This window comes from Sinohyriopsis cumingii, unplaced genomic scaffold (assembly GCF_028554795.1).
Source record: "Sinohyriopsis cumingii isolate HCF-2022 unplaced genomic scaffold, ASM2855479v2 utg000160l, whole genome shotgun sequence".
NCBI classification, from domain to species: Eukaryota; Metazoa; Mollusca; class Bivalvia; order Unionida; family Unionidae; genus Sinohyriopsis; species Sinohyriopsis cumingii.
This window is the reverse complement of record NW_028315873.1, coordinates 872,750-899,376: the sequence shown is the minus strand read 5'-3', so window position 1 is coordinate 899,376 and position 26,627 is coordinate 872,750. Positions and strand designations below refer to the sequence as shown.

Here is a 26,627-nt window from a genome sequence, read left to right as displayed (position 1 = left end):
AATAGAAAAGGAGACCTATGACTTCACTCTTGTATTAACACAATCCAGAAGGCCTTCAAAGAGGAACTATTATGTAAGATCAAGTGCTATCTAAATTAGACTGGGCATATTGTGGAACTCAAACATGCCTCTTTCTTGCATATATACCTGAGAAATAGCACATAACTCCTCAGGACTTATCATTGTGATTAGCACGCACATTCAAGGATAGCTCCAAAGCAGCAAGCCCTGGATCTGGTAGGTCCAGTCTCATTTGCACAAGCAACAATCAGACAAGGGTGAGATCAGCACAACCTCCATATGAACACACTGTACATCTTGAAATGGATTCACCCATAATTTGTATGCGATAAGATGATTTCCTTTGTTTTTTCTTCCCACACATAAACCCTGTCAACTCTAGTTGTGCAGCTTGAACTCAAAAATCAGTAGAGAGGGTTTACCTTCAATATGTTGCACTCAGAAATTACCAAAGAAATACGTTGGGACATTCCGTCTACCTATTACCTATTCTCCAAATGAAATGTGATATGGGAACGTATTTGAAGGTGACACCCAATGTTTTGCAGTATGTTTTGTTTCTGCCAGGATGCTTCAAGAATGCTCACCCAGTCGTATTACTTTAATACACACCAATCCTCCCCACAATGCAAGCAACGATTCACACGATTAGCGTGACCTGTAGGTGGAATGGAGCGGTAATGTGCAGAGTTGTTGCCCTTGTCTACATAACATGGACATAAAAGCAGCCAAATTTCCATAACTGAGCGGGCAGTTATGAGGAGATAGTAGGCATATATATTTGATTTTAATGTAATCAGGTACGTATTCTAGGAGAAAAATATTTTATTGGAAACTGTACTTGCAATAAAGGAAGTATGATATTTAGTTTGTCATAAGTGGTGCAGATTGTACATTCACTATGGCTTGAAAATGTTATTGGATTACTTCTTATAATGTCCAGTTAGAGTTATTGTTAATTGCTCTAATCTCACAATCAATGTGGCTAACATAATGGCCATCGTGACAGCCTTGTTAATGCCTCTTCCCTTAAATTGACTGTCATACTGACATGGTGTTTTCAAAATAAGACTTTTATATGATGTCTGACCGTACCACTTATTGGTCATCAAGAAATGCATGCTAGGCCAGACATACGGGTTGGTATTTTGAATTTGTTCAAACATATTAGTGAGTTTTTAAGAAGAACAGAAAAGTAAAATACGCTGACTTCTCTTGGATTGCTTCAACTGTTTTGGACATTAATTTTAGGTTTCCCATTCCCATTCTTTATGTCATGAAGACGATGTCTACTTGTATAAATAGCATGTGCAATTTTATGTTTCTGTTTCCATAGAGGTCTCAGGAGTGATGAAATCGTTGTGAGAACAGGTGACCACGATAACACGGGTTATGATAGCCATGAGAAGGAGTTTAGGATTGCTTCTTTCTTCACCCATGAGCGATATAATGGTAACCGCGGATGTCTATCTCACACTTCGCTGTATCGCATTATAATATATATTGGATGCTGTACCTGCTTTGGGATAAACATGTTATAGCCCGTAACCAGACATATTACAAGAATATTTCCTACATTGATTCAAAAGGATTAAAATATTCATTATAGTTTAAATATACTGGTATATACGTTTGATAGTTTTCTATCAATTACATAGATAATAGTTTTTGTAAGACCATTTCTAATCATGATCCATATTAGAGACATATGCAGTTAGCTGGCTATACAAAGCTTAAAAAAGGCATATATTATGGAAGTTGACGAGGAATACGTCGCTAAAGGCATATTCTATAATATAAAAGACCAATTCAAAATTGATAATAAAAAAACATGTCTTATGAAAGAAAAGAACAATTCAATATGAATAACGTAAAAGCATGTCATATGATTCAAAAGAGCAACTCAAAATGAATAATATGAAAGCATTTCCAATGATGGAAAAGATCAATTCAAAATTAAAGATAAAAATCATGTGTGAATATAAATCAAGGCAACACTTGCAATATGATTTTCATTTTGTTGTATTTAATGTCATCACAATCATCTGTAACATGAAATGTAAATTAAAAGAATGAGTTCTACAGTTTGCTGTATTACGATTTATAAGGGGAATATTATCATGGTCATTTTATGTCTAGACTTAAAAAAAAATGATTTAATTTAATGGACGTTTCATGTCTTCATCAAGTTTATTCATCATTCGTCAGAGATGCAGATATTCAAAAAACATTACTAGGTCATTTATTTAGAGTTGTGTTTAAGAGGGGTATTTTTCTGAACAAATGCACTCATACTCTGCTCAGAAATCTTCAGTGAAAATAACATCACATAACTAGTTTAACCAAAAATGATCATATTTCTACAGCTATGTGCACATCTGTGTTTTTAATTTGATGGAATGAATTTAACTGAGTAAAAGGTAAAGACTGCATAGGGATTTAGGAGATGAATGAACTAATCTTGAAGCAGGAATAAATACATTTAACAATTAATCTTTGTGAAATTATAATGCTTCTTTTCAATTAATTCTTATGACAAAACCATTGCCAATTAATTAGTATAACTGAGTGATATGTTCTCCCTCATTAAATATACGTTTGCCAGTATTTATTTTACATTATTTGCAGATGTTCTCATTTTTCATGATGTATGATTATCGAAAACATGTGTGTGCATGTTTTGCACATTCCTGTGTGTGCATGATTATTCCATGTGTGTGTGTATGATTAGTGCATTAATGTGTGTGCATGATTATTGCATTTATGTATGTGCATTAACTAGAACATGCATGTGTTTCCATGATTAGTTCATGTATGTGTTTGCAGTATTAGTGCATTCATGGGTGCGTACCATTAGTAGATGCATGTGTTTGCATGAATAATGCGTGCATGTGTGTCCATAAATAGATAACTAGAGGGCCCCGTGTGACCGAGATGTATAAAGCTCTCTCCGTTACGCATATCTACCATCTCTGCATGATTAGTGAATGCATGTGTGTCAACGATTAGTACATACATGTGTGTGGATGATTGGTATGAGCATGTGTGTGCATGATTAGTGTTTTCTTGGGTGTACATCATTAAGCACATTTCCATGATTAGCACATACATATGTGTGACCTGATTAGTGCATATATGTGTATGCACGATTAGTGCATTCATGGGTGCGCACGACTAGTACATGCATATGTTTGAATTATTAGTACATGCATATGTGTGCATATCTAGAAGAAAAATGCTTTTCCATGATTAGTGTATGCATGTTTGTACATAACTAATGCACTCATGTGTGTGCATGATTATTGGATGCATGTCTATGCACGAATATTAAATGCATGTGTGTGCATGATTGGTGCATGTATCTTTGTGCATGATTATTACAAGCATATGTGTGCATGCTTATTGAATGTATGTTTGGCATATCTAGAACAAGCATGCTTTTCCATGATTAGTGAATGCATGTGTGTGCATGATAAGTTCATGTATTTGTGTGCATGATTAGTGGATTCATGGGTGCGTACGATTAGTACATTCATGTGTTTGCATGATCAATGCGTGAATGGGTGTCCATAACTAGATAACTAGTGAGCCCCGTGTGGCCGAGTGGTCTAAAGCGCTCTCAGTTAGGATCATTGATATCTCACCTGTGTCTGCGTAGGATCGAGTCTAGAATTCGGCCAATGTGGGTATGTGAGAAAGCTTGCCAGTAGCTTCTCGTGGGTCGGTGGTTCTTCCTGGGTTTTTCCCGGGTTCGTTCTTCAACATTAATACTTGCCGCGTTAAACCCATCAACAACAACAACAACCATAACTAGAAAAAGCATCAGCTTTCACTATTAGTGCATGAATGTGTTAGTATGAAGTACATACATTGGAACAGTATAATTATTATGATAGAAACATGGCAAGTTAAGCAAGTAAAATATTTTATTTTTGAAACGCATTTATGTTTCATTTCATTGATTATGATGGGCAAAATAGGTTGATTTGTTATACATTTTGGTCATTATGGCAGTTGTTAAGTCTTTTATAGTATTACCTTTTAATGATCTTTCTGAATTTTATTATTTTACCCTGCCATTATTCGGATTGAATTTTAAAAATATTTCCTTGGATATGCTGAAGCACATGACACCATAAGTCCAATGATTAAGTCTTTTAATTGCAAAAAATACCGTCTTTGAGGCTGGAAGCAATGTGGATCAAATGTGTCAAAGTGCCATATATTTACTAATGTTACTGTCAGCTACCAAATGTATTTGTTTGAATGTTTATTTCCTCTTTCATATATGACTCTTGGAAGAGATGCATTATAATCAAACTATATATTGCAACGGGACTGATTTTAGTGTGATGCATCAGTAGTATATTATTAGTGTATCAAACAGCTCTCTGCGGTGCTGCACATTGGACCTATATTTGCAGTAAATTTTAGTTGAAAAACACTTCCACATTCTATTTAAGATGGTCAGTACAAAAGATATGAAGTATTTTCAATTGATAAGAAATGTACAACGGGTTTCATCCTGTGTTTGAGTCCAGAATGTATTGATACTAATTTTCATTAATTATAGATGTAAATCATGATTATGACCTGGCACTTCTTAAGATTCGACCCAAGGATGGGCGAGGCATTGTGTTCAATGACTATGTACAGCCAGCATGCCTCCCACAAAGTAACACTGAGTACACAGCGGGAATGCAGTGCCACATTACAGGATGGGGGAAAACGTCTATGAGTAAGTAAAAGCTTGCTGGTGCTCAAAACATTTGCCGCTTACATTTCTGTTGAAATGTAGGTACGATATATTGATAGTTCTAACATAGTTACCTGGAATTCTCAAGTCCATAAGGTATTGTCCCGATTATTTTTGTGTGTTTCATCCCCACGCAATCGACATTTACGGGATAAGGTGTATGGTGTTTTTTTTTTTTTTGCTAATTCTTGCGTTTGTTTTTTCGTTATGCCCGTTGTATATTGGAACCTTTTCTACCTACACATATGACATTTGTATTTGATGTATCTCGTCAGGAGTAACTAATAAAGAACTTAGTGTGACCTGATTTCTGAACCTGCCGTTAGGTAACATGTAAGTTGTCATCAATTGTTTCAATACACTCTTAATACCCTTTATTCTATTACACTTGTGCTCATAAATAATTGGTATGTGGATACATATTAACATAAAAAACGTAACTATATACAATTATAGCCCTCTATACAATCAACCTTTCATTTGTTAGACCGTCAACACTTACACATATAAAATAAGAATCAACCGTTTTTTGTAGTCTTAGTTTTTTATGTAAATCTTCTTTACTGGACAATTACGCAGTGTTACATTAACACCTGAGCAGAATCACGTTTTTGTAATATTGTTGTGCAGAATGATGATTTGAGCAAATTTATTTTATTCAAACGATTCTGTATTGGAAATAAAAAAGTGCTTTAAATTAATATCCCTGGACTTAGAGGTTTGGATTTATAATGAAGTTCAAATAAGGATATATTTTTTGATTATATTTTTGTGATTCCGTAAAAGACTATTCGCACATTGTCACAACACAAACTTTTATAGATTTTTAGATTTTTAGAATACCGCTAAAGTTTATTTAGACTGTTTTCATTAGGACTTGTGTTAAAAATTCTAGAATAGTCACAGTAAGTAATTTTTTTATTGTCACTTTTTATTCTAGGAAAATAAATTATTTGTTGAATTATACAAAGCTTGTTGCTTTTGAGTATTTTTAGTACTTATTATAATGCCTTAGGTTTGTAATAAGCAGTCGCCTATATACAATGACCCGTTTGACTTTTCCCAATTGGTGGCTGATATCACATGTCTGACTGTGTTGTGGAAAACCTGGATGAAGTAGGCATTTACCCAGTGGCGAGACATACACAAATATTAAGTGGTACCCACTAATCTGAGACTTAGTCATTTACCTAGACACACAACCATTGGCTTAAATCCTATCCAAGCCAATCGGAAATAACGGTCACGGCTCTACCCTTAGAACATTCTTAACTCCATTGCATGGCATCACGGTTTCCATAAGCAGGTGCACTGTCAGGTACTCCAAATGAGCTTTAGCCGTGTAGGGATCCATGTTTACACGTAAACACATAGCCGTATTTTAATTAATCATATGCATCACTGAAATTAATCATATCCATCATTACAATTAATCATATCCATCAGTTGAAGCTTTTACATTAATTTAGATATTGTGATAATGTATGCTATTATTATATCATGAAAAAGGATGAACGACAATACAGGTTTCAGATGCTGCATCCCTAGGTTAAACAGGAGGTCAAAATTTACAATTTCATATGTAATAAGGACGCTTCCCTGTAATCTGAACTCCAGCAGCAGGGGGGGGGCGAATCCGACATTTTGTCCAAACGTTATTTGGCTTAATTAGTACTTTCTGCACTCAGCGGATCCAGTGTCGTCAGCGCCTGGTAAAAAAAAAAACGACGTCGTCGTCGTTGTCATCGTCGAGGGGCCAAATCGACAATTGTCCGGAACGTCATTTGGTTTAATTAATACCTACTGCGCGCCGATCCCAGCGTCGTCAGCGTCCGGTAAGCACATCGACGACCGCGTCGATGTCATCGCCCCCCCCTGCTGCTATGATTTAACCGAATATTTGGTCAAGTCCGATACGATATCGTGTCCGAGGATCATGTAAATTTATCGTTACAAATCCATGTGGGGTCGACTGAGCATGACTAAAAAAGTTTCGAAAACCATTAAAGTCCATGTCACCGCCGCACCATGTCTGCCAAATATTTCGTAGCGTGTGTGTATCAACGCCGTTGAATACAGCAAGAATATTACAGTTGTCTCTGATTACTTTTGGAATCTGAGTGTATCGTTGAGTGACATATATCACGTCAGTATTTTTATGCCTGCCTCTGGAAATATCCTAGCTGGGTTTTTTTGATTGTCTAACATAACATCATCGTACACGACTAGATTGTTAACGTCGCCATCAATATCATCAATACCTGGTGCATCATTGATATCTGTAATAAACTCAATAACATTTTTTTCAGCGATCGCTGATGCATTCTCGTTAAAATCTTTTAACACCTCGTAGCATCGTTGATCATCTACGCTAGGAGCAACCAAATACAACTTATCCCACTTCATCCATCTCATTATTAAATTAAGTAACAATTGCGTCTTGCCGGATCCAGATGGTCCGATGATAATCATCCGGATCGAGTTTGGTAACGCTGCAACATGCTTAACTGGTTCTCTTGTTTTAGTCGCTGAAAAGTCAATTATATTCATATCTCTATACATAAATTATGGATCTATATTGTGTGAAGTGTAGAGTACGTACTGGCACAAATGATATGACAACCGCTACAACAAGAAATAACAGATCGGCCCTTACTGGCAAGTGTGTACAATGCGGTATAAAGAAATTTAGATTTATTTCTATTAGACCCGGAGATGTTTTAAAAAAAAGCGAGGAGGTGATATTGCAGCCAAGTTATCAAAACTCCCCGGAACCCCGTGGGCAAAGTATCCAGGAGAAAAACACCTCCCAGGATATAGCTACTGTGGCCCCGGAACACGATTAGATATCAGACTCGATGATCAAAATCAGCCCAAACCCGGTGAGTATCCAATAAACGCTATCGATAAGGCGTGTCATGCTCATGATGTTGCTTACAAAAGTAGCGATCTGCAACAGCGTCATATCGCGGACGTAAAATTAATTCACGCGCTAAATGCTATTCCTGATAAATCCTTCAAAGAAAAATTGGCCTCATGGTTGGTAAAATCGGCTATGAAAGGTAAATTAATGATTGGAAGCGGAGCTTCTCGCGCTGGTAATTGAAAACGCTAGCGTTTATAATAACAACATGGAATCCATCTATTATTCTCCGAGAGGATACTGGAAGGGGAAGGCCGCAATTGGTAAGCTTGCAAGCGCTGCAAAAGTAACGAGGGCCACTGCGGCTAATTGGTTATCCAGACATGCTATATGGCAAATCTATCTACCACCGCCTAAACAAATCAACTTATCGCGCTTTGATGTCAGCGTACCTAATGAAGTTCATCAGGCTGATATACTATTTCTGCCGCATGACAACGGTTACAAATACGCGCCAGCCGTAGTTGATGTTGCGAGTCGATACAAACAAGCGGAGCCGTTAAAAACAAAGTCAGCAACTGAAGTAGCCGCTGCGTTTGAAAGAATTTATCGAAGAGGTCCTCTGCGCTGGCCAAATCTACTACAAGTTGATCCTGGTAGTGAATTTCGCGGCGCTGTTTTATCAACGCTGAAACATCATAGCGTCGCGATACGACGAGGTCATACTGCGCTACATCGTGATCAGGCAATTGTTGAGCGATTCAATCGGACTCTTGCTGAACGGTTATTTGGATATCAGTACGCGAAGGAATTCATCCAAGAAAAACGATCTCGTGAATAGGTCAAAAGGTTGCCAGGCGTAATTGCCGCGTTAAATAACGAGATTACCCGAGCAATCAACATGAAGCCGAGCGACGCGATTAAATACGAGTATATACCCGGAAGATCAAAAATAAATAGCGTTTCCAAGCCGATTCTCGGCGATGTCACTGTTAGATATCTGTATGAACCTAAAGAGCGTGAAGGCGGTAAAAAAAGAGCTACTGATCCTATTTGGAGTGTTACCACACATAACATATCAACGATAACACGATCAACTGGTAGACCACCGATCTATAGACTGAATTCAACTGCCCCACAGCGGGGGTTTACACGCGAGCAACTACAAGTGATACCTGACGATACTCAATTACCCCCGCGTGGTCTTAACTAGCGCCGTTGCGTCTATTGCACTCAAGACAGGTCAATCTCACATTGTTTTTGACATGACCGAGACTGTTATCGATCCTGTCCACGGTAAATTGGCGAGCGTCTTTATCCGAAAAGCGCCAGCGCATTACACAATTACAACTCGCGCAGTGATTATTCTGTTGTTGTCGTAACGCAATTATTAATTCGGCATCAATATCAAAACGCCGCTGTTTTTTTTTTTATCCTGTTGGCGGTAACCCGATTGGTTTCTATCAATGACGCTTGCATCGATGATGTCGTTGTCGTTGGTGACTCCGTCACTGACTCCGTCAATAACAATTCTTCAAAGCTGATTTATCCTCCGTACTCGGGACACTGCAAGATAGACTAGATTCGACCATTCGATGCGATTATCAACCATCCAAACAATTGTGTCCGTGATAGTCAGTCCCTGCGAGGAATGTATTGTTGTTGCGTATCCTAGCGTCCACGGGGATTTATCAGCACGTAGCGCGTCCTCAACGACGCTGATATCAACGAGCACAATATCATTCAGCACGAGAATTTGTTTTTCTGTCCGGCCTGGAATTTCAACTTCAATGTTCTGCCGCCGTGTATCCGCGGGTCTATAACATAACGGCACTGGACGCGTTGGAAACTTTTCCTTATGCAACGTAAACAACTTCCGCTGAAGTGTGTCCCTGACTATCTTTCTACTCGCTACAATCAAATCGTTTGGTCTCCATGTTTCCCAGAATTCATTTAACGGCGTTTCCGGAATCACCTCGCGGATTATTTCACACTGAATTCTATCCGGCTGTAATCTGATTAATTTCTTAACCCCGCGCAGTTGTTCATCAAGTGCCCGGTAATCAGTATCGGTTTCTTCATAATAGTCCACAAAACCCTTTAACCAATCATGTGGACCCTCGCCGACAAATGGTGGTGGTTGGCCATGATCCCCACACATGATTACCGCTGTATTCGCGAGCAGCAACCAATCAAGAAACATTCGTAAAGTATCTAACGAAACAGTACATATCTCATCCCAAATGATAACCCCAGGAATAAATTTTTCACCCATTCGATCAGGAGTCCACTCGCCGCCGCTGTATCGAAAAAAGCTGTGATAAGTAACGGCGTCAACATTTCGTTGTTTTATCTCTCGCGCTAGTCTATGGGTCGGTGTAAGCACGATTATACTTGCCCGCGTTCGAAATAATTCAATTGCCCGAGTCGTCTTTCCTGACCCGCCACAGCCGCTTAAATAAACCGTCTTGTGTCTACAAATTGGATCAGAACACGGTGGTGCATTAGACCATTCTGATAATTTATCACCGCGTAAGTAATTGTTTTCAACGGTGACATCTGCTGACTGGGAATAATCACGTCGTATTTCATTTTTAATTCTCCATGTACCCCAACTCTCGTCCGGACTAGTAAACCCAGCAACGTTTTCCTTATACGCTACGTCAACATAAAACGAATCAACGGCTACTCTAACCGCGGTGTCGGGGAATCTATTTATCATCGATAATAAATTGATAGCGGCGTAACCCAGCATAGACGCCCTCAAATGCGGGTATGCTGGGCTGTCTCCATCGCTGTAGGTAACAACTGTACCCAACCTTGTTCCATTGGACAAGAAAGCTGTTTCGCAGTTCACGTATCTATTTTTCGCCACTGCGTCCTTGATTACGAAATCATATTCTGCGTCATCTATAATCAGCCGTGAGCAATATCGTTTGTAGTCGCAGTTTTTTCCACCTTGTGTGAACTTACCAATTATTCTTCTACCGAGATCTTTTGCCTCGCGGTTTCGTTGGTTGAATATCCTCCTGGACCATTCGACGATATATTCCTCGTCGGCATCGATGTGTTTTCTGGATTCGTCAATTATGCTATCTAGACGCTCCGGTTCTGGTAACCAGACTTCAGTCTGCGCCCGGCATGATATAATCGCGTCACTGACAATCAACGATACAAGCATGCTACAATCAATCATGTACCGTAGCAGCGCTATTGGCAGCCACTTCTTTTCAGCCATGTGTCTACCGATCCAAATATAGCAACAGCGATGAAGCCCTGCCGCGAACTCAAATGATAATATGCGAGCGAATCCGGTTAAATCAAAATCAGGCAGTGGTCCATTAATAGCAACACGAGTCATTTCATGTCTGGGGTGTCCAAATCGTTTGAAATACTCAGCGGCGGATCCATACCCGAGAAAACTCGCTGGATAACAGGCAACCATATCAACGGAAATCATAGCGTCGCGGTTGTATTTAGTGTTCCATAGTCCACCGTGATAGTATTCCAAACAACTGGATTGTACATCCGGTAGAAATTCCTTGCGCGTTGGACTCCACGCATTTTTCCTCGCTGCAACATGAGCTACAACCGATGGAATCGTAAAACAATTTGTTAGCAGTTGTTCATCATGCTCCTCAAATTCTATGGCGGTTTTTTTCATCCTGTTGTGAAATGCTTCAGTGCGATATAATTCACCGTTTGGTCTTACAAACTGATCAAAGGTATCAGCGCTGCGAAGTAACCACACTGATACAGGGTCGTTTTTACACAAACAAGCAATAGCATCAAATAGTTTCCTCTCCGCGAGAAAACCATCTTGTATAAATTCCCCCCGGGATATACTTTACCGTTCTATCCCGTGGAAACACTGTGATCGCGGGCGTCCATGCGTGTTCGTTATGATCAATAATTTTGATTGGGGCCCCATTTGATTTATACTTCGATTCGTATAATACTTCACCGGTTATCGTTGTAACGGTTATTGGAAATCTCAACGTCGTTTCTAATCTCGCTATGTCGCTGATGGTCGCTCCACGCTCTTTTACGGTTAGTTCCCACTGGTTGATTTTGCTACGTCGTAAATCAGTCAATTTGTTTCCTCGACACGCATTTGTAAAATGCTCTATTACTCGTTCTGCTACACAATTTATCCCCGTTGACTGTTTCATTGGTTTCAGTTTTCGGATATCGGGTTTCTTATTTAACGGGTATATTCCATAAACAACTGCTGTTTCAGGATACGCTCGTTCATAGTATGGTCTGTCAATTCCGGTTAACAACCCCGGCTTGGAGTCGCGGCTAACAATGACTGTTTTCTTGTCGCTGAGAACTGGTTCAAATTTATCACGTATGATCCAATCACCTGATTCCACCCGGACAATAAATTTTACTCTGAAGAAATACCTTTTACCGTCAAGTTGTGATATTATCGTTGCTGCGCGGTTGTCGTTCATGGTAGCATCAACAACGCCATCAATTCGAAATGTTGACCAACTATGAGATGCGCCATCACGCTTGAATTCATTGATACAATCGCGTATTTTACTCAACATGGTTCTATCGTTTATTAACGCTTTTGGTGCGTCCTTGAGGACTCTATCGAGATTGAACTTAATATTTTTCCAGGGCTTAATTGCTGCTAATCTCTCGAACTCATCCATATAATTAAAACAAGTATTTAAATGAAAGAATATAGTATAATGAATCACTGCAAATGGTTGATGATTGGGTCGACAACCCCGTGCAATAAATCATGTAGAGGTGAATTCTGCGGGTACCATTTACAAAGCGTTCGTAATGGTTCTCTTGGCCCCCTCCCGTGCTTGGTTTGCCACGTCGGTGTAAGAGGAAAATCGCAGTTGTGTATTAATTGTGGCGGAAAGCGATACAGGGAACTAAAACGCTATTATGACAAGCGAATTAAAAACGCCGTCATTGACCCCACCGCTGACTTCGTCATCAAAACCCCCCAGGACTACGTTGAAAGATTCATAATTAAACCAAATAATAAATTAGACAAATAGTATTATTATATAAATGGACCAAGAATTTCAGCCGCATCCTGTGCTCGTCAATTACGAGGCATCTCGCGACGGCATTGTTAGAAACCGCAAACTGAAGAAGCCGGTTGGTACCGTAAGTAATCAGGGGTATCTGGTGTTTGGTGCCGGAAAGAAGAAGTACCATGTTCATAGGGCGGTATTTGAGGTATTCAACGGATTAATCGAAAATGGACTTGTGATTGATCATATTAATAATAATAAGACTGATAATTATCTTATAAACTTGCAAGCTGTCTCGCAGAGTCAAAATACCAAAAAAGGCCAAACCGGTAAATACCCAAAGAAAGCAAAACCCGTAAAGTCATTTGATACAACAACTCACGAGGAAAAAATATTTCAGTCGATGAATGAAGCCAGTAGATACTTTGGCATTTGTATCGCCTCAATACGAAAAATAGCAGAACGAGTATATCAAACAGCAATCTCAAAAAAGACCGGGCATAGAATTCGATTTTCATATATAAATATCAGCGAGTGACGAAGTCACCGGCGCCTATGGCGCTGATCAAGTCGCCATGACAATAAATTGTCCATTCCGGAAGAAAACAAAGTATTCAGTATTGTTGAACACCTCGGGATTGATACACGGGGTTTCATTTTTTTTTTTATTTAAAAACAAGATGTTTTATAGGAATAATGAATATCGAAGACATCAATAATATATTAGCCGAGATTTCAAAATTAAAAAATCAAGGAATTGAATTATCTGATGGTCTCGACAGTGAACAAATATTATCCGATTATGAGATTATTAACGAACAATCGAAACGGGGGCGTTTTACCCTGGCCAGCGAGTACTTTTTTATAAAGCGATTACAACATACGATCAATGAAAACTTGTACCACAATGACGCAAATGCATTCATTGGACTATTCACTGCCGTTGAAATAATACGAAAAAAACTCGGACGTGTTTATGAACGACGCCGGGAGATTTCTAGTAAGATCAAAAACATTAGAAGGATTATAGACGAAAACTCCGGCGAGAAATTAGAAATTGCTTCGCAATTGCAATAATGGTAGGCGAATCACTTACTACTCGGCTAGCCAGAGAGCGGCTAGCGGCGCTTAGAAAGTTCATACCGTTACGAGACAGGGTCCGAGAGCAACTTCAAACGCGGCAGCAACTACAAACCGATTTTACTGTTGGAAGCGAACAACTCTTTGCCCCGGTAACTAAAGCGACCAAAGATGTTACGGCGGCAACTGTACCCGTCCTCGATGCGCTTGAAAAGATAGCGGCGGAGACAAAACAAACAAAAAGGTCTTTAGAAACACTAGCGGCTGCCACAACACGGAGGCCACCACCACTCGCTATAATGGACCCACAAGAACCTTATGTTACAATGGCCGACGAAGAAGAACTAGGTGCTACCGCAAGAGAACCAGAAGAAGAAATACCGGAAGAAACATCGGAAGAAACATCGGAAGAAAAAGAGAGAGAGAAGAATATACCCAGTAATATACTCAAGAAGGGCACAATAGATCAAATCAGGGCCTTCAGCGATGAAGAATTAATTGATTTTGCCGCCAACAATTTTGCTAAGAATTTACGAGATAGGCATATCAATAGCGGCTACGAGAAAAATATAAAGTCGTTAAGGGATTGGACAAGAATGGTGTATTTAGCGAGTAAACACAAGAATGCATTACTACGTGGTGATGGCCCCGATTACGACGCATTCCACAATAAAGTAAAAAGTAGAATACCAAAAAAAGGAAAAGGATACTCTGTTGGTAAAGAATCCTACGGCGTTACCTGTCCTAACAGTGTTCTCAGTGATATATCACGGCTAGAGGTACTAATCGGAGGAAAACGAGCCGGAAATAACTCTCCGGAAATAATCAATGAGGCCGCTGATATTTGCAAGCGGTTATTTACGGGCGGTATCATGGACGTTAGTGCGTATCGAACGCTCATAGACGAACTCGTGGATGATTAAAAAAATTATCGTTCTGTTAATTTTGACCGTTTTTGGTCGTTTTTTGGTCGTTTTTGGTCGTTTTTTGGTCGTTTTTTAACCGTTTTTTGCCATTTTTTGAGGGCAAAAACCCCAGGAAATCATTTAGAGAAAATCGATGTTTTTGCTGAAAAATCGAAAAAAAAACGACTATAGGCAACAAAAAACGACCAAAAGTGACTAGAAATCAGGAAAAAACCGGAAAAAAAAACGGATTTTTATCGAGGGCAAAAACCCCAGGAAATTTTGATAAAATTTATTCCGGTTTTCCACACGGCGGTGGGGAGGGGTGATGATCACAATCACTAATTGAAAAACCGGTGTTTTTATAATAAAGATGATCATACACTACAACCACGATAAACCAGTACTCGTCTACGTGGTAAACTCGCGATTGCCTGTTTACCGCGCGTACTATGGAGATGGTCTCGGTAGCACCATTGCGGGGTTATTTACAAGAATGGCTCCAAAAGTAGCGCCGTTAGCCAAACAATTAGGAATGAAGGCTATTGATGTTATTCGTGATAAGGATATTAGTGCTATTGGAGATGTTGCCGGAAAGGCGCTTTCAGCCGCGCGGGACAAACTAATGTCGTTGGTGAGGAGAAAAAAGCAAAAACCACCGGTGATGCCATCAACGACAGTGATGCCTGCAAATGTCAGTAAAGTAATAAATAACGCCGTGGAAGAAAAACTAGAGTCGTTGGTAAACAGTAATCAAGATGACGCCGCAAACATAATAGCGGGGAGTGGTTTAAAACGACGACGATGATTTAGATGCATCAGCGTATTATTAAATAAAATGTTTAAACGAACAGCTGACCCGGCGTTTGATATGGACGCACCAGTGCACAAGGATGATTCTGTCCGTAATTATCAATTTTATTCCTATTATGCAGTACAACCCGACATACGATCGCGAATTGAACTTCAAGTCCATGATACCAGTAAATACTTTTTACCGTGTGAAGCGTTTATTGAAATCGAAGGAGAACTTGTAACAGAGGCCGATACTCCTGCTGTACCAGCACCGTATCCAGATGGTACCAAAGTTGGCTTAGTCAATAACGGCGTAATGGCGCTGTTTGAGAGCGCAAAATATCTCATTGACGGGCGAGAGATCGAGTCTATAGAACGCGATGTTGATGTTGCTACAACAATAATCGGGCTAGCAAGATATTCCGACGATTACACAAGATCAGCGGGTCCATCTATGATGTTTGCAAAGGATACTAGAAACACTGCCGGAAACTCGCAATTTGTGGTAAGACGACCAAAAAAAAAATACTGGTGACGCTGATGCTGATGTTGAGAATATGATTATAAACAGCGATCCTAATTTCAACATCGGAGCCGTAACACGCATATCAATGTTAACAGGACCGCGTAGATCTTTCTCATGCGCGATTCCACTGCATCATATATTTGGATTTTGTAGGAACGTGCGAAAAGTTATCTACGGAGCAAAGCATACCGTGGTACTTGTGCGAAAAGGTGATGATAGAAATGCAATTTGGAGAATTCCAGCGGATACTGCAAATCCAAATAATGACCCTGGTAAAGTCGTTTTAACTAAAATGTCATTGTGGATGCCGGTGTTGACTCCATCCATTACCACAGAGGCACGATTGCTATCCTTCATGGAGCAGGGAGGAAAATCATTACTAAGTTGGCTAACAACAACAACAGATACTAAGCAATCAAATACCAATGGTATATTCACATGGAACCTGGCATCACAACAAGGTATTTCGGCTCCGCGTCATATATTTGTTGCGTTGCAGGATATGACGAGAGTTGATAATCAATTATCCAGCCATATGATATTTGATCAATTAGGCGTTACTGACGTCTCGCTAAGAATAAACGGCCAGCAGGAACCATCTGAGGATATACAACTTAATTACGGTCAAAACCATATCGCACGTGTGTATCATCGATTGCTGTCGTACATGGGTCGTGATCAAAACGTCGACACTGGTTTGCAAATATCACAACTTGATTTCAGAGAACTATATCCGATCTATTACTTTTCGCTGGAACATCTTGATTTAACAAGACAATCCGTCGTTGATATACACTTCCGAGCTAATGTAACTCGCGGCACTATTGCTAATTATAGAGCTATTGCTGTCATTCTCAGCGATAAATCATTGCTGTTGGAAGGCGTTGGTGGACGAATGAGAATCGTTGATGCGCCAGTGGAAAACACGTAATTGAAAGCACAAACACGTTTACAATAAAATGTCGTATAGTGTCGTCAGTGTAGAGTTGACTGATGGTCAAGTCAAGAAATTACGATCAAAGTCGGCTAAACAATGCGGGACCACAATAACGCTGAAGCCGTCACAGATGGCAGGTGGTAATCATAAGATATCGTTGACGGCGCGTCAAATAAAACATTTCAATAATGCGATGAAGAACAGAAAGGGTGTTCAGGTAGATTTCTCGGCCGCAGCGATCAAAGACATGGAAAAGACCGGTGGGATATTTCCGCTGTTAGCCGCGATTCCAGCGTTGATTGCCGCGGCGGCCCCAGCAGTGGCTAAGGCGGCTGCGTTAGGGGCCGTTGGTGCCGCGGCGGGAATGGCACTGAAAAAGGCAACCGGGAAAGGCTATAAAAAAAAAACGACCCGTAGCCGGAAAGGGTCTAAGACTACCGGGAACCCCGTATTCATGGTACTCGGGAAAGGGTCTAAGACTACCGGGAACCGTTTATTGACCCGGGGGTCAATGACTCCTATGTCTAATTTTGATTTAATAGACGCCGCAAACGCGTTAGCGATAAAAAAACTTCAGAGGTGTTTTTATGAGGGATCAATTACCGGCGGCACCAAGAAATATTGAAACCGGCATAATTAACCTCGATGGGTCCTCCGGAGCGGGAACTCATTGGGTTGCGTACGCGATTGATCCGCGTGCAATCGTCTATTTTGATTCATACGGGTTAGCCCCACCAAACGAATTCATGCGGTATATCCGGGCGTGTTCAGCCCGGGTTTTTTATTCCACGTTGCCAACACAGCAGTTAAGCGACCCGCCGATATGCGGCCGTGAAGTATTGAACGTACTCGCGGCGATTTCATCATCGTGGAAACCACCTCATGTGGTTGTAAACGAATACACTAGTGGGGTCGTAGAGGCCCGGCGGGTTAATTAGAAACGCCGTTTTTTTTTTACAATAACGATGATTGATATTTGGGGACGACCGGTTTCGGCGCTGAAAACACCCGCCACCGATGACATAAAAAAACTAATCGAGGATGAAATCGCTGATACGTTGAATTTAACCAGTGTTGACCCAGGTGAAATAGTTGTATTTCAAGACCGCCAGGGTAAATTGAAATCCAGTAATGTGTCGCTGGATGACGTTTTAACACGACAGGGTGACGCCGCCGAAGACACTATCGCGTTGTATACCGGCGACGGACGACTCAAACCGGGTGAACATATATCGGCGGTAACATTAGTCAAAGACGGTTTTATAAGGTTGGATAAATCGGTGACCGAACTTGACGCGCAGGTGAAAAAATCTATCACCGATATACAACTCACTACCGCTAGTTTTTTTGGGACCCCGACGGTAACCGAACCAAATCTTGCAACAATAAAAAATACTATTTTGGAGTTTACAACGCTGTCGGGTCAATTTTACACGTTGCGAAAAAATTTTAACAGGGTCGATAACAACTTTGATAAATTCTTTGGTAAAAAAAATACCAAGCTGGATGAGATTACAACAACTATAAATGATATCACTGCGTATGGACAGGAAATAAAAACAATCAAAACCGAGGTTGAAGCGAACAAAGGGAATATAGACGAGCATGCACAGGAAATAATAACGCTCAAAATCGAGGTTGAAGCGAACACAGTGAGTATAGACGCGCGTGCAGGGGAAATAGTAACGCTCAGAACCGAGGTTGAAGCGAACAGAGGGAATATAGACAGGTGGGTAAGGAAAATAAATACACTCGCTGTTAATACTGAAGTGAACAAAAAAAATATCGACGAGCATACACAGGAAATAGAAACGATCAAAACTAATGTTGCAGCGAACAAAAAAAGTATAGACGGGCATACACAGGAAATAGGAACAATCAGAACTGATGTTGAAGCGATTAAAGACGGACTACCGAGAGTAGCAGAGCGATTCGAAAAAATAAAAATCCCTCATGAGAACATCATCAACATAGTATACACAATTCGGCATGGATCATTCGATTGGACTCCTACACAGAATACAGTAAATATCACCGCAACTGTTAAGGGCATTTATCGATTGACATTGATTTCGGCGATGCAGTTTAGTATATCATCGTCGAGTTCATCCGGGTTTAACAATACAGTGTCAACAATCATTGACAAGGATACAATTGAACGGTTTGTAATTAAGGCCGTTGATAGCAGTCTATTTAGGACAAACATCACATGGTATGTGGAATTTGTAGCGGATCTAAGTAATTAAAAACACTAGCTCTTTTAAAATAAAAATGACCACCAGGGTAATTGAATCAGAGGTATCACCGACGTCACACCAATATCGATTCGATACCGCAAAAGAATTCTCCGCGAATTTGAAAACGCTTTCCGAACAATACCGCGTAAAAATAAAAAAATACCGCAGAAAAATAACCACCATCGACGCGGTCGTGTACTCGGTATCGGGTATAGTAGCCGGTACCGGTGTTATTTTATCCACGGTAACCACGATAGCCCCGATCGCTGTTCCAATCGCTATCTCCGCGATGACAACAATTGCTGGAGTCGCCAACGCAATCACTAAAAAGATATCATCGTGTTTTCAGAAAAAACTCGACGAGTATACAGTAAAACATCAAATAGTATCCGACGCGTACTCGAAATTATCCGGGTTGATCTCGTTATCGATTGATAATTTGTTCATATCCGATGTTGAATTCTCCACGATGGTCCAGTTGTATAGCTCCGCGATGTCAAAAATCGAGGATTTTTAACTGGAAGTCGGAACCACCTGGTTGCTGAAATTAGACACTAAAAACAACGAATAATAATAATGTCGCTGAACCCCGAAGGGTCTCAATTACTTCAGCGGATCGCGGAGAACACCACTCCGGTACAAACAAGTATGATATCGATAACGTCAACGAAGCCAGAATTCAGTGTGAACTTCCCGTCGCCGGTTCCAGTGAAGGAAATAGCGCTGGCAAAATTGCGAGTATATCACAGTTGGCCTAATATTCGAGCGGACGCATTTAACGGACAACAACCTAATAACTCGCTGGTTTTTGCATGGACAAATAAGCCCGATGGGACCCCAGACTGGAATGAGGTTACAATACCAACTGGGTCATACCAAATAGAACAAATCAATGGAGAATTTCAGCGCAGGATAAAATCGATCACAGGAAAAGAATCAAAAATCGCTATTACGGTTCATGAACCGACGTTATCGTCGACGATTGAAATAAGCACACCGGGGTATATGGTTGATATTTATAACAGTTCAATAAGAACCATACTAGGATGGCCTAAGAATCCACCCGAGGACTTGCACACGAATGCGAAATCGTATCATGAAATTACCCCCCGGTATCTAGATAAATTATCTACTATAAAAAGCACGTTATCACCCAGGTGGTTTTTATTTCAAGACAGGAATATCATGCAGTGGTATTTTCAGCATAAGGAAACTACTGAATCGGTCGCCATATTAACATTTATTTTAAGTGATATCACTGATATGTTTGCCGAGATTGATTATTATTACCAATTACAAATAGAACAGCTACGGGAAACAAAAGAACGAAAACACGTTGAGGTGTTAAATCAACTTATATCAGACATGGAATATATCAATGAACGAGTCGTTAAAATGATATCCGATAACAGCGATGGTAGTAAACAAAAATTCCTAACCGAGTATAATATCACAGAAGCCGATTTACCCGATTTCAAGTTTCCAGGATACAACGCGCCAGAACTAAGAAAGTCTCTTAATGATTTTCTCGGTCCATCAACTTATATCCTCAAACACGATAACGGAGATGGTGGTAGGCATATTGCCCCGTACAACGTAAATATCGCATCAGTGATAGCGATCAATCTAGTGTGTGATGTTATCGAAGGGAGTTACCAGGTGGATACCAAGCAATCAAATCAAGCTCAACAGGGATATATCCTTTATTCATTTTCACCAACAGCCCCTCCGGGATTTTTAATCGTTGAGAGTCCGATTAATCCGGTCTATATGCGATGCCATAATCGATTTTTAACGAGAATTAATTTCAGACTTACCGATCAGTCAAATAACCTAATTGATCTACAAGAGGAGGAGTTAGTGATCACTCTGTTTGTAAGATCATAGCAGCAGGGGGGCGATGACATCGACGCGGTCGTCGATGTGTTTACCGGACGCTGACGACGCTGGGGATCGGCGCGCAGAAGGTGTTAATTAAACCAAATGACGTCCGGACGATCCCCTCGACGACGACGTCGTTTTTTTTTTTACCAGGCGCTGACGACACCGGATCCGCTGAGTGCAGAAAGTGCTAATTAAGCCAAATGACGTTTGGACAAAATGTCGGATTCGCCCCCCCTGCTGCTACTCCAGATGCAATAGCTGAGGGATAGTGATCATAGTTAATACTATGTTTCACAAATAGAATATATAGCAACATGGATTTGAAACATATTTGCCAACACGGGGGTGGGTGATGATGTGAGTTGACGTTGACACTTCAGAAACAAGTTTTCAATATTTGTAATAGGCTGTATCTGTATTGTTCTGCTTCTCCTAAAATGTTACTAATATTTCATTTGTATTATTTGTTGACATTTTTAATGTTGTTTTGTAATCTATATAAACATATATATATATATATATATATATATAAATTGACCTGAGGCTAAAGTCAAGTTTAATAATAATATACACTTAACATGTTCTGTGCAATTGCGGACTAAATATCCCAATCATGATCAATGTAACCATGTTTGACATAATTTGAGTTAAAATATTCAATTTTGACTCTGACACTAGACACTTCTAGAATGGAAGTTTCCATAAATGCCAGAGTATCTCCAGAAAATGGTAATTATGACGTAGGGCAAGAAGAGGGGTATATCATTTTGTTGATCTGAACATGATTCATTCTTTTCTTAACATCTTGAGGTAGAATTGGTTATACTGTTATATCGGGTTATTCATTTTTGTGGAATAATGTATTTAAATTACTATTTAAAGGAAATGCAAATTGCTCGTCAATAATATTCTTGGACCGGAGTATTTGGAATTATCTTGAATTGACACAAGGACATTTTGGATTATAGTATTGTGACAAATTCAAAGACTTAGCATATCAGGAAAATGTAAGTCATTGGAAGACCACCATGTTCAAGAATTCAGGAACATGAACACATTCAACAATGGAATTTGTTCGGAATATCACTATAATTCAGTTAGATCTTTAACATTTGGATGTGTGACACAAAATAATTAATTAGTGTTATTTAATTTAGAATGATGTAAGTTCATTGTTTCATTTTGAATTATAATCTAGGAAACAATTCATTTGCTAAATTTTACAAATCTTATTGGTTTTCGCTATTAGTGTTCAAGAGTCACAACAAAACCACTAACTATATGACTTGATAAAACATCTTTGTAGTAGCCACTCAGCAACCACTGGCCATATGACTAAAAGCCAGAGAAATCTTGTATATAACATCTCTGTAATAGTCACCCAGCCATCACTTGGCTACATGACTAATACAAGATAAATTCTTTATATAACATCTTTGTAACAGCACCTTTACAGAATCTTATCATATTTTTAGACTAGTATTCTTACATCATTGAAGAAGTTACATTGATATTAAATAAATTAAACAGAGGTGGTCATGAGGCCAGAGGTCAAAGATTTAAAGTAGTAAAATCTTTGAAATTTAAATCTTTCAAATGTATTGTATATCAATTATGCCAATCTGCCAACAAATATGGCTTCCATTACCATGAATAGTACATTATTGGAATGACTTGTCTGCGTGACTGAACCTGAAGAAATCATACATGTATCAACCCAGTGTCGGTATCTATCAGGTTTGTACCATGACGTTGATTTTCCAACTGCAGTGGCTACCAATAATTAAAATAGATAATTCTTGAATTGGTATAGATATTGATATAATGAATACAGATTACCATCGATATATAGGTGTGGGTATTGATGTACTGTATACATTTGCATATATATATATATATATATATATATATATATATATATATATATATATATATATATATATATATATATATATATATATATATATATATATATACATATATATATATATAGGTATAGTGCCTGAATACAGTTTGCCATAAATATATATGCTAGAAAGATGCGATAAATTAAAATACCATGAATAAACTTTAATGGGTGTTGTATAAATAATTGTATTTTTGAGTTACAACGTTTTCACATAATTTGACCTGTTTCAGTAGTTCACAAATAAATGAACCTTTTAGTGGCATCTAATAAGGAAATCCAAATAAGTTAATACTAAAAATGTTGTAGGTTATGATAATGATAGCAGAAAGCAAAAAATACCAAGAAAGGTATATAAGAGGTTGTTGTTCCTTATTAAATCTTGACTCCTATACCAACATGTTTTCTGAAAATGTAAACTCAGAACTCTAGGAGAGTGACAGATGACAATGATAGCCTATTACGTTTGGAAGAACATCCTGTTTGCAGTAAAATATGGGGATATGGGATTGCTAGAATATGAATGAATTTGCAAGACAATAGTCAAAATACCCAAATTAGAATCAATCTATCGAGTCTATACACTTATCTCAAAGCTGGGTGGATCATTATACTGAGAATATGATACTAGGTAATTTAGATTTAAAAACTGAATGATAATTAGATCTTATAGTTTTCATGGTGACAAAAGCTTTCCAAATAAACACAATGTGATATATATTTCACAGTGTGGACCAAATTAGCTGTTATTCTGAGCTTTAGATGTTCAACTGAAATAGGTTGCTTCCTTGGTCGGGATAATTCATTAGTAATTTTTCATACTCAGAGCATAACTATCTTCAGAATTTAACAACGAAGTTCATCACCAAACAGGGATATGAGGACTCAATTACCACCTATCGACACTAGTCTCATTGTATAACGTGACCATTATATGATAAAAAAATTGTTATTACCGATAAGTTCGAATACTAAAGATAATTATGCTCTGAGTAATTTAATGTCTAGTCATTCATGTAGTTGAGCAGTTTATAGCAAAATATATGATATGGCTTTTATACTTTTCCAGGATCGCTTCCAGACATACTACAAGCTGCCGTAGTTCCCATCATCAGTGATAGTGAATGTAAGCGTGTATACAAAGATCGCATAACTCCACGGATGTTTTGTGCTGGTTACTTGTATACTGGAGGTGTGGATAGCTGTAGTGGAGACAGTGGGGGACCTTTTGTGTGTAACATAAACGGTAATAATGTATTGCTAATATATTCCGTTTTCATGTGGGAGTCTGCATTGGGGTCATCTACAGTTAGAGTAGTCAGTTCTTTGAGTGGCAGATCTGCTACCCGTTAGGATTTTACTATAACAATTACAGAAGCAACCCTTCGGTGACAATCTTACAGAACAAAAGCGAGAAATACAAAACGATATAATCAATGATTTAAAGTCCACATATTGCCTTGCAAAGTTTTGTCTGGATCTTGGTTTTTATATTCGAGTCAGTGTAATAACACAAGTTTCGAGATGGCTCCTGTGATACACGAGCTGTATATATTTCATCCAGGATCAACAAGACAGCTAGCAAAGACTACATTTGGAATCCTATAAAAATCTGACTCTTCATTTCGAAAGAGTTCAAATGTAAGGATTTCAATATGACTGTTGCTGTGGTTATGTTTCACATCAGATTGGCACTATTTTCTTTTAAAACCAATTAAATAGAATATGATGTCTTATGGTGTCAACCCTATGCATTTGCAATGCCAGTAGCTGGTAAAGGAAAGTAACATTTCCATTGGTCAGAATGTTACCTCGTGATCAAAATGAATTGCGTTTATTTCTATTCGAACTGAAAGGTTAACTATATTTTTAAGAATACCACTTCTATAAATAGTCACTAGTACAGCATAAGACATACACTGTCAGTGAAGGCAGATACGAAGTATGTGTTAAAAGAAAACATCATTCTAACAATATTTTAAAAAAATAAAGGAATAAATTTGGCTTTCATTGGTTGAAGGACTGGTATTATGATGACCTTATTACGATAAATCAGGACAACCCAAAGTGCTATAAATAGCTACGTAACATTGAAATTAGTCTGTATAGTTGACTGCCATGGTGGCCAAATTGGATGTCAGAATGGTATCATATTTCTATTTTCATTTAGGATTGATTAGATAATAGAAGCCTTACATTTGAAAATTCCATGCTAACACAAATACACACGAAAAAGGTTTGAGCATAATCGTATAACATGATCATAAATGTATAGACGTTTACACTGTTCAGCATTAAAATAAAAGAAACAGTAGTTATTAAAACATTAATTACTTTAAATTGCAATGGTTGCTACTGTGATGTAGCCACAATAACATTCTCAGTGAGGTACATCACAATAACATTCCCAATGAGGTGCAGCACATAACATTCTCAATGAGGTACAGCACAAGTTTAAACTGAAAAAAAAAATCATATGGCTTACAGGCAAGTGGTGACAAGGGGGGGGGGGTAGGATTAATTCAGAAAATCCAGAGGAGGAGGAAGTATGTTCTGAAGGATATATATATATATATATATATATATATATATATATATATATATATATATATATATACTATATATATATATATATATATATATATATATATATATATATATATATATATATATATATATATATATATATATATATATATATATATATATATATATATATATATGTATGATTTTATGGACATAAGCAAAGTTCTTGACATATTTAGCATGGATAATTCAACTACTAAACGTACTCATGCATGCAGTTGCACGCAGTTAGTCAAGCATTTTATCAATGATCCCGTTCAGTCTGTTCCTACTAATGATTTGCTCCTTATGATGCAATTGTGAATTACCTTTCTTAATCATGTGTGGATGCAATGGAGAACACCCATAACAATCACCTTTTTATGGCAGGCTTCTAAAATTAATTTACGAGTTCAAGAATGGAACACCTATATGTCACAGAAAATCATTTTCTAAATTTGTGATCATTATCTTAGGAAAATGTAATATAGAGATGTCACATTCATTGCATTCCTGAGGCAGTATATCTAATAGACCAATTCCCAAAGTACCTTGAAGAACTCATTGTATTACGATGTAATCTGCTTCATACATCATCTCCTGAGAGCTCAAAAATATCATTTAGTTCCTTATAGTTTTCAAAACAGACATTATATTGTTATTTTACAGTTTTAACTATTGTTTTCAGGTAAATACACAGTTATAGGAGCCACATCATGGGGGGATGGATGTGCCTTGGCTAATAAGCCCGGAGTGTATGCAAAGGTCACAGAGTTCCTGACATGGATACAAGCGAAAATGAAGCTATAATAAAATAAATGATGTCGAGTCTTACTTAAGCATGAAACAAATTGTTTGTACCGTTACTCATATCTGTATGAGATATACATAATTCTCAAAGGGATGTGGCCACATCGTCTTGAGGAACATCTATTGTAGATTTGTTATAAGATGAGAATAATGTAAGATAATAAAAACTATATTTCACTAATCTGAACTTTTTATAACTTCAGTCTGCATAATTGTTTTATCATAATGGATAAGTGTAATCAATAAATATCTCTGCTTTGCAATATATTTGCTACATAATGGATACTAGTAATTCACAAATAAAACCAATTCAATTGCAATACAATTCAGATTTAT

At 38.4% G+C, this 26,627-nt stretch overlaps 1 protein-coding gene across 1 annotated transcript in view; it reads left to right on the top strand.

The window, feature by feature from the left end:
* The window catches only part of LOC149774622 (transmembrane protease serine 9-like), a 118,298-nt gene extending 92,007 nt beyond the window's left edge, over positions 1-26,291 (top strand). Inside the window, exons 8-11 of the mRNA XM_089944950.1 lie at positions 1,358-1,473; positions 4,595-4,759; positions 23,986-24,162; positions 26,170-26,291. Of these exons, the coding sequence (XP_089801076.1) occupies positions 1,358-1,473; positions 4,595-4,759; positions 23,986-24,162; positions 26,170-26,291 (580 nt within the window). The remainder of the gene's footprint in view (positions 1-1,357; positions 1,474-4,594; positions 4,760-23,985; positions 24,163-26,169) is intronic.
* Positions 26,292-26,627: the final 336 nt, after the last annotated feature.